Source organism: Aricia agestis, chromosome Z, assembly GCF_905147365.1.
Source record: "Aricia agestis chromosome Z, ilAriAges1.1, whole genome shotgun sequence".
NCBI classification, from domain to species: Eukaryota; Metazoa; Arthropoda; class Insecta; order Lepidoptera; family Lycaenidae; genus Aricia; species Aricia agestis.
In genome coordinates, this window is record NC_056428.1 from 37,919,541 (window position 1) to 37,929,869 (window position 10,329).

Here is a 10,329-nt window from a genome sequence, read left to right on the forward strand (position 1 = left end):
GCTTAAAGGTGTGGTGCTGTTTTCATCTGCGGTGTACTTCGCGGAAGCTGGAAGTGAGAACAGCTTCTTCAAATCCATACCTGATGCGTTTTGGTGGGCGGTCGTGACCATGACGACCGTAGGATACGGAGACATGACGTATGATACAGCGACTTCACCCTAAATTTCATCTAAGCATTCTCGTCATATCATTTTTTTTATCCTACATTACATTGGCATCTAACGATTGTGATTTTCTTTCACCACCATCATGTAACTACGTATGCTTATATTTGAGTTTAATCGTCGGTTCGCTTAGAACTAAACCGATCACTTTTCCTCTTTATCACTTCTTATTCAAAACATGCACGATACGTTCGTTTTTGTCTATATTATTTTTACAGACTATTTTTGGTACAATTTCCTTCCTGAACTCTTTCAATTTTACATGGAAGCATAGTGGCTACGTTCTTCGCCATTTTATTTTAATTTACCGTGTTTCTTACCGTAACATCTACAGATTTGTCGTCCGTGTGACAATCGCCCTCCCCAAACCGTAATCACATTGTAATATATAGTGAAGTACTTCAACTGTTGTGTAAAGTAAAATTTGTCACTCAGTTTGAATTGAAAACACTACAATTTAAATGTTACCTGTGCAGATCCTACTGTTGAATGTTGTTCCTTTGTGACGCTTAAGCTAAATCATTGGTGTACTCCTACGCAACTATTGTTGTCGTGATTGTAATCGAAATGTGGAAATGCTTATCGAAAATGGTGACATTTATAGTTTCGCACTTTCTGACACCATCACCAAAATCTACCCATTATTTTCAAACTTAACTTCCAATTATTTTGCTTTACCACATGAATATTTATTAATTAGCACTTATTATTATCATCTCTGATTTCTAAAACCATGAATTAAAGTTTGTTTTTCGGATAGATGTGGTAAATTAAACATAATATTATGCTGCTATGTAAAATTGACGTTCAGACTTTTCCACTGCTTTTTGCTACATTTTCTCGATTGGCTTCCACACCATTTTCGATAGAAGAAATAAGTGTTAGATGTATTTTAGTAATTTGCATGTCTGCAACTATCGTGATTCCAATATTCATGAATTAGTCAATGTTAGAAAAGTGTTTGTTTTTATCAAGTATAAAATTCACAATTAATTTAAGTTTATGATTATTACCATGTCCAAAAATAGCTTAAGACTCTATGGCGGTAAATGTATTAATAGACCCTGATACTTGCAAGCGAATTCTTAATCTGTTAATACGTTTAAGACTGGAGTTTTGGTTATTTTGGACACTGCTGGCGATAAATTTGCTGTGCGTTTAGCCACCTACTTGCTGGCGAGTATGAAAGGTGACGAATGAAATTGTTATCAAATTTTAAATGCGATTTATTCATAATATTAAAATTGATACCCTGGTAAAGTTGTAGTTATCCATTAGACGTCATTTTTTTGTTTTACTAGTATTTGTATTAGCATGATCATCCTTCACGTATATGTGTGTCTCAGCGGGGTGTATAATGTTCGTTTTTGTACCAGGCCTGTCGGCGTGTGGGGTAAGATCGTGGGCTCGCTTTGTGCGATCGCCGGTGTGCTCACTATTGCCCTGCCCGTACCAGTCATCGTGTCCAACTTCAACTACTTCTACCATCGAGAGACGGATCAGGAGGAGATGCAGTCTCAGAACTTCAATCACGTGACCAGCTGTCCTTACCTGCCGGGCACAATGGGAGAACCATACTTGAGTAAGTTTGTAAACTTGTGCAAAGTTATAATTTGTACCTACACAGACCAATTGTCTAAAGTATATCATGGTTAGTTAAAGTATTTCATCATCAGTCACCAAACTGAATTTGGTAACTACTTGCTCGAAAAGTATGGGTTAGATCTCAGCCTCGAAATCAGCGGGCAGCGGAGCGGGAGCGGTGGCGGCGGCGCGGGAAGCCGTATAGTACACCGCCGCCGCTGCTACCGCCCGCTGCCCGCTGATTTCGAGGCTGAGGCCTGACGGACACACGTCTTATTATTGTGACACACAGTCTCATGGGACGTTTTGTCAAAACATATTTCGTGCTGTTATTTAATATAATGTTCATTTTTATTGTTCATTTCTATATTCTTGTACATTTTAAACCACCTATTTGTTGTTTTCGTTTACAAGTTATTTATTTTCAAAAGCATTATGTTTTAGATTATTAATTTATTTTTCATTTGTTTCTCCCCTTTCCAGGTTGTAAAGATGATGATAGAGACGAAACTTGCGGTGATCATTGACTGTTATAAGTGAATCTCTAGTGGTGTGCGTGTGTTTGTTTTGTACAGATTAATTTTATCGATAGAGACGACCATTGTGATACTACCATCTAAGGCGTATAGTGCAGTGTTATGTAAATATTAGTTTAAGTGATGTAAATACGACAATAGGAAATTGTTGTTGCTACTTGAAGTCTGCGATGTTATTTTATTACAAATAATAGAATATTAATCGCATTCAATTGTTAACACTTTTTTGTTTTATTTACTATCCGTTTTGATTTTGTTATTTTTGTTACTTAATTCGCACTAAAATTTACAATATCTGTATACATCAAATCACTTTATTAGCAATTGGTTTGTTACATTTTCAAATTTTACTAAAATAAATTTAAATGAAAAGTTCTTAAGGCCAAATAACACTGATCACAGTTGACAATTTAAGCGATGTAGTTTTGCTAAAGTTACTCCTGCCACTACAAAAGATTCGCTTCAAAATTTGAAAGCTTCAAACAAAGGCAGTCTATTGTTTCGATGTCCCTTCCTCTTAGGTGATTATGAAGAAAGGATTCCTTTGTCAACGGCACTGAAACAGGGTTCTTTAGCATTTTACAATACAAGCACAAAAGAATACACCGCACTTTTTAATATGCAGGATACCACGATTACTTTTACGTAAGTTATATTTCGTTTTTCAGTTATTGCGCTTGTTTTACAAATTATCATTTCTATTTCTCTTGTTTTTTTATTTTTCATTTGTTTCTGCAAATTGGGCAACATCACAAAATCAGTAGCAATAAAAAATCAGTAATAAATAAGTAAAGTTTCAAATTCTTAAAAAAATATTTTAAAATCGCTCTTGGGTAAACTATAATTATGTTAGTACAACGAACTCCTACTCTTTATGATATGCACTATCAACCCCTTACTGCATTTCCATATAGTAGGAACTAATTTATCTTAATCTTTTACCGGCACGACAGGATGTCTGTTGGACAAAAGAAAATAAGCCTTAGATAAAAGTAGTCACGGCATGACCGAGTAAAGGCTTTCCATCATTTTCCTCAAGGTTTTCAATTTGACTTACTTTCCTTCCTTACATTAATTTTCAAATACAAACTTAAAGTAACCTATACATCCATAGAGTAACGAATGAAACATGGTGTTGCCTATTCCCACTTTCGCCTTACAACGATCAATGAAACCAATTATTTTTTAAACAGTTTCAGGACCGATAAAGAAATCATCAGTGAGCGATGACTCGTCGTCTGATATGATGGAGTTGGATGATTCCGCTCTGTTATCCGACCCTCAGCTGGAGAGCAATCTAAAGCGTCTGCGGGAAGAAGAAAGGCTCCTGTTGGAGCAGCAGGCTGCTTTAGAGGCTGCGGGCAACGTGGACGATATAGCCGCCCTCGAAACTCAAGACTTGCTTCGACTTAATCACGTAAGTTCCTTTTAAGACAACAAAGATGCGCAAGCGAATTTTTCTGATTGCCTGTGTCTTATTGTTGTGGAAAGTTGTACATTTATGTTTAAAAATTCGCTAGATCCATCGGCATTCATCAAACAAAATATATACGTAATCCAAAGTCTCCTAAATTCGTTTCAGGGAACAAACGGTTTGGTTATTTTTTTTCCTAGGTTTTAATTTAACTGGCAACCGGATATTCGTTTAATAGCCATAGTTACATAAAGACGAGTTACCTCTATCAGTAGCTGATATTGGCAACTCGAAATATGTGACAGTGGCAACAGTCGAACAGAATATTTGTGCACTTGTTTTAATTACGAATAGATGAGTCCACAGGTATTCCGGGTATATATCTCGTGCCAATTCTCGACCTAACCTTTCCCACTCACAGCTCAAACAGCTCGAGGTGCAGAAGCAGCAGGCGATAATCCAGCAGCGCCAGGCCAGAGCCAGCCAGGAGGAGGCTCGGCCCCGCGCCACCTGCAACGTCCGCGTCAACCAGCTCCACGCAGCGGTAGGCGCCGACGCCATAGAGACTGATGTCTGACCAACGGGTAAGGAGGTCACAATTTTCATCACTATATCAGTGACGAAATTAGGGAAATATTAGGTCATACCAATATGAGGAGAGAAATCAACAGTTAACAACAACAGAAAGTTACAAATGAAAGATGTAGTTTTTAGTAGGTAAATTAAGTCTTTTCTGACCATAATAAACATTAATTTTAATAATTAGCTTCTATGATTTACCATATTATTTTTGTTACATGCGAGATAAATGAGATATTAAGTATACTACACTATATGTATAGCGAAAGAGCAATTTTTAATTTCACACTTTTATTACCAAAAATTAAATAGGGAATTTAATATCTAGTACAAACTAAAAAGACAATAAAACAACCGTAATCCATATGGAGACCATAACAATTATTCTAGAGATTCTAACAAAACCAGAAAATGCTAAAAAAATCTAAAACAAAAGCTGCAATTTACGCTCCGCCAATAAAAAAGTTGACGTGTTCATTTTGTGTTGAACGAATGATAGGCTTAGCGCACACTGTCGGTGAATGGAGAATGACCGAGATCGATTGACGCACCGCGCCCGTGACGTCACGCCCAATCAACGCGACCAGCGGCGAAGCGGAATTTATTTTACAACTATACGATGCCCACAACAGCTCCTTTGCGTCTGAATTCGTTTATCGCACGGAAACCGTTCATTTTTGCGGAATGGAAAGTATCCAATATTTTAAAGACGCGAAAGCACATATAGCTTTCGCGTCTATAAAATATCTGCATATCAAATTTTTGAAATCGGTTCAGCGGTTTAATCACAGATCGTTAAAGTTTATTTCGCGGGAACCGTAGATTTTTCCGGGTCAGAAACCTAATTATGATGTCCTTTTCTTGACTCACTGATACAAAGTATCTGCATACCGAGAGACAGACACACTTTCGCATTTTTATTTACAACGTGCAAACTGCAAAAATGTGGCTTTGTACAATTTATCGCGTCCGCAGCGCAATGCGCTTGTTATGTCATCTGTCTGATGCAGTCGTGTTCGCCTCAAATAAGCTTTCCACTTCCCCAATTAATCAAGTCAAACGTTCATGTTTAACCTGAATAATTTTTCTTAAAATAAGTGTAGGTAAAGTACCTACACTGAGCAACGTTCAAGTTTTACCTTAACCTATTATTGTTGGTTTAATCGTTAAGAGCATTCGAAAGAGGAGAATAAAAAAATCATTGTCCACGCCGCCTTACAATTAGCATTTCATTCATATTTAACGATAGGCTATAGGCCCTAGGCGTTATCAATTTATACCGAAATAGTTCATAATCATTAAAAATGGTAATTTTTTACAAATTGGTCGTGCTCGTGATCCCCAAAAAGCACTGGCTCCAAAAAGTTTATAACGGATATCAAAGTTTAGATAAAATACTAACTCTTATATTTTTATACACACGATTAATCTATTCAAATCAAAAATTTTAGATGTAATGTATTCAAGCGTGGGTTGCACCAACTTACTTTAACTATAACTGTAACTATAGTTAAACTACAATGCAAAATGTCAAATCTTTAGTTAAAGTAAAAATTTAACGCCATATTTAACCTTAACCATAGAGCTCGACAAGGCTTTAAAGGAACTATCACTATCATCATACAAGAACGCCATTTTTACAGACTTCCAAAAAGGAGGAGGTTATACGTTCGGCTGTGTTTTTTTTTTTTTTTGTATATATGTTCAACGATAACTCAGCCGTTTGTGATCCGATTTTCAAAATTATTTTTGTGTTGTATAGGGTTTAGCTCAAATTTGGTACCATGTTCACAAAAGTGGTGATCTGATGATGGGATCCTGGAGGAATCGAGAGGACTCCTTGAAATTTGTAGGGAAACATATAGTGATTTTAATTTTTTCTGAAGCATTCGAGGTAAATGCTACCAAAAAGTAAGATTTCGCACCAGGTTATACCCTGGATAGCCGTAACTATGACCATAACTTTGACCATAACTGTAACTATAACCACGCCTCTGGATCAAACCACCCTATGTGTAACAAGTCTACAAGTACTAACGTTTGACATCCAAACACCGTATCATAAGTTAGGAAGTTATTTATACGCGAACGTAAGGGATCGTAACCTTTTACGTAAATGATTTCCCCTCGATAACATCACCTCATCCTTTACGCTACACTTCACTTAATATTACGACGATCGCGATATAAGTATCAAATATACAATACTTACTACTACAGAAATTGACAAATGCTTGTGTTATAAATAGTAGAAAATCATATTACACTGATAGTAAAAATTAATGCCCCGCTAAAATCATGTATTAGTTAATACGAAAAATATTTTATGTTTTTAGCTTCCTAGGCTGAAGATGAGGCAAACTTTGCCAGTTTTAGCGTATCATTTTCATCAAATCATTTTTATTTTTTTGTTTTATGATATCAATTAATTCAAACCACATTTCCTTTGTTTAGTCACTGTAGACATACATCAAACTCCGGGAAGTTTCCGAGCCGTAAGTTAAAGAGATATAAGCATGTTATCCTTCAAGCGAGCTTTCTATCGAAATGTTCGAATAAAATAACGACGCTTTTAAGAGCAATTGTTTCCAATACACCGGTTTTAGAGATCGCATTTCGATTGAATGCTTGCTTAACTGAGACCCGCTGTCATTACAATATATGTACGGCTCTCTACGAAATACTAAACGTTTGCTATCATATTTTACCGATAATATGTATTGCAAAAGTATTCTAGACAAGTTTCCATCGTCAATGAACGATGCAACTTGCTCAGAGCCCGAAGTAACAGAAAACAATAATGACTTATTGTTTTCTTTTATGATGTGTCCTAAGCTTAATTTCATTTTCGAAGACCACTCGTTATCAGTGAAAACGTCTAGCCATATTACTGGAATACTAACGATTTAAATATTATCATCTTTTAGACGTTTTCATGACTTCATTTGAATATTACTAATCTCCGATGAATTGGATGGTGCAAATTTCGTCGGGGGTTGTTTTATATCAATTTTCATTTCGTATTCCATATTCAGCTTCTCCTATCCCCAACATCCGATATTATGTCTAAATGAATGTCTGTGAGTCGTTAATGAGTAGTTTATTTGTTTTATGTCAAAATGCGTTGTTTGAGAATAAAAATGTTTGTACACCTGTGTGTATGATTGTCAAACGTATTTCCAACGCTCCTTGTGCAATGGTATCAAAATTTGCATGTGACTCTCGATTTTTGCTCGAGGCAAACGATCTATTGGTTAGCGAGTTCCACCGAACTGTTACGTCTACATTGGCAAATAGCTCGCTACGTCTCTGTTACTTATCGACGGCTTTTTCAAAATTTTGTAGTATGCATTAGAATCGTCACTCAAAATTTAACGTGCGGGAAAAGAAACGTCTTTAATTCGGTCGGACTCTGTTTTGTGTACTCGACGCAGATCGGGAGTAAGACAATTGGCAAACAGAAAGAACCTTCTATGTGCAATTCTGTCTGAAACGACAGCATGGCTTAACTATCCCTTCCCGATAACTGATGTTGTAATCACTGTATGTGTATTTGTATAACTGTTTATCTAAACTCTTCTTAAAAGTCTCTCTTTTGAAACGAATTCAACTTTTGCAATCCGAAGTAGCGTTTAAAGAAAACTTGGTATTTGCTTGAAAAAGATCTTGGGATATCTTTCTGCTTAAAGAGCTGCAATTCTCGTAAGGTTGTCAATCGACAGCGTGGCTTCAGTGACAATGCTACTGACAGTTGCGTGTGTGTGTACGTCTTGCCGCTGGAGTAACTGCAGTAAATCGTCAACCATTGCGAGGATTGGCCCCCAGATCTTGCGATTGTGATGTTATTGTATGTCTATAATGTGTCGGTTGTGGAATTTCAGGTAAGGCGGGAGGTGTGCAATGCGTGTGGCGCGGCCGTCTGCCCGCGCGCTCGCCGCCCGCCTGCCACGTCTGAAGCGCCCGGACTCGAGCCGACACACAGAACAGAACTTTACTATGAAACCGCCCTGTGAACGTTCAGTAGGTGCTTCTATTCCAAAGCTAGTTAGTAATTAGGTATCAATTTTCAACGACCTAAACTCTTTTACTAAGCTTGTACTGTGAGCGCGATCGCCTTGGCCCTTGTAAATATACAGACAGCCTGCTTTACTACCGCTTCGTACACTTTACACATTTTGACACGTAATTAGAATTGTTCTTCTGAAAATATGTTAACAAAATAGGCCTATAGATACTGTACTTCGGGGAATGTTCTCGAAACTCACGGACGCTACACACACGGACTTACACTACCGGAGATGCGACTCCGACCCGCCAGGCGCCGACGAGTCGACCGAATACCGATCCTCCCGAACGAGACGAGCGGGAGCCGTCGCCCGGGCGACGGGAACTTCGACCGGAATCAACCGGTGCCACGAGCGGCGATAGAGCGGAATAGCTACAAGTGGAACGCGATAGGACCTAGCGTAGCTTAGTCAGTCAGCAGAGTAGGTTTACGGGTCATTAGAATTGGTGAAATCCGGTGATTCCCTGGATACGACGAGTCTAGGACGAAGCGCGCCTCGCGCGGTCAGGTTTTAGGTATAAGTTATTTATGTTGTATGTCGTGGATATTCAGTGTTATAACAGTGTACTCGGCCGTGCCCGCCCCGCCGGTGTCATCGTTGTACTAGCCTCGGATATCTCTACCCTATACTATATTTTTATATTCCATTTATTTAAGATAAGTTGGTGCGAGTGACCGGTGATGGAACATTCCTTAGTTGGTTAAGTTACCAGAGTATATTTATATTAAGTATTTTTAATATCGCAGAAATTTGTGTATAAGGTTGTAAAGTTAGACATATCCGTTGGAAATTATTTAATCAATTGTTTATAGCTTTAACTGATTAGTTGTAGTTAAGTACTTTATGATAATTCTATATTTTAAAGTCAATTTGAAGTGTTTTGTGTTGATCATATTTATTTTAAAATTACCTTATAGTATACTTATTTACAAAATACAAAACAAAAAAAAAATGTGTGTATTTAATAAAAATGTTAAAAATAATTTTTAGAAACCAGACCAAAATAACTTTTGTGATAATGCGAAATTATTTTTGCTTTGAGCACATTTTAGCTTCGATGAACATTATGCTTTCATCATTTTCCATTTAGAACGTTAGATGCATTCCAAGTTTTAATAAACTTATTATTTCTTTACATTTGGACAGGAAACGTTAAGTTTTTCAGAGCATTTTATTAAGTTAAGGGTTGATATCAGCAGACGTAGAATGTGATATTTTTAAGTATTGTTTACATCTCAGTCTCTCTTTTCCAAAACTTTATTTCTTCGGTGTTTAGTAATAATATATTTGTCTATAATCGATATCTTATTGTAGTATAGTTTTCATCATATCACAACACATTTCATAGCATAGCATAGATAAGACGCTCTTTAATATAGGTTAGAATAGACATATATAGTTAGGATCCTATGCGAGCCAACTTAGAGATTGTAAAATGGACTTTCGTATACAAGAATATAAATTCGGATAAGCTGTTCGCTTTACACTAATCAGTGTAGTCTCATGTTTCCTATTTACTCGGACCCCCTTATTAATCAAAATACTTTCTCTACGCTTACTATAATTATTCGTCTCGTTGTCTTTATCCGACACGTTGCATAATCACTTTACAGATAAAGACATGGAATACCGTAGATCTAAAAGATTTTTTTTTCATAAAAAAGGGGGAAGGTATAAGCAATAGACAAGTAAGGACTGTTCATTTTATTTATTCATCTGTTAAAACATAACAAGATGCTGCCAAATTACTGTCTCGATATTTCTATGTTTATACGATAGAAACATGCATTCACATTGAAAGCTTTTGCAGTTTCCGATCTTTAGTTAGATAAATATTCACATATTATGAGAAATTACAAATTTCATAGTGTTTTGGATGGTAAATTGCCTAGTCAACATAGTAATTTACCTTACACCGTACAGTCGTGAAATCGAAAGTTCAGCAGTTTGAAACACTGTAAATATTACTATTTCCCGACGGTAC

The 10,329-nt window shown here is 36.8% G+C and overlaps 1 protein-coding gene across 10 annotated transcripts in view; it reads left to right on the forward strand.

The window, feature by feature from the left end:
* Window positions 1-9,207, forward strand: part of LOC121738490 (potassium voltage-gated channel protein Shaker) — a 348,407-nt gene extending 339,200 nt beyond the window's left edge. For 2 of the 10 annotated variants that reach the window (XM_042130562.1, XM_042130566.1), the window contains 5 exons: window positions 9-138; window positions 1,542-1,747; window positions 3,479-3,702; window positions 4,121-4,283; window positions 8,160-9,198. In XM_042130562.1, the coding sequence (XP_041986496.1) occupies window positions 9-138; window positions 1,542-1,747; window positions 3,479-3,702; window positions 4,121-4,276 (716 nt within the window). In that variant the 3' untranslated portion in view covers window positions 4,277-4,283; window positions 8,160-9,198. Of the gene's footprint in view, window positions 1-8; window positions 139-1,541; window positions 1,748-2,232; window positions 2,503-3,478; window positions 3,703-4,120; window positions 4,284-6,732; window positions 6,774-8,159 lie in introns of those variants that run through there. The other 8 variants (XM_042130567.1, XM_042130568.1, XM_042130563.1 and 5 more) reach the window with 7 other exon arrangements.
* Window positions 9,208-10,329: the final 1,122 nt, after the last annotated feature.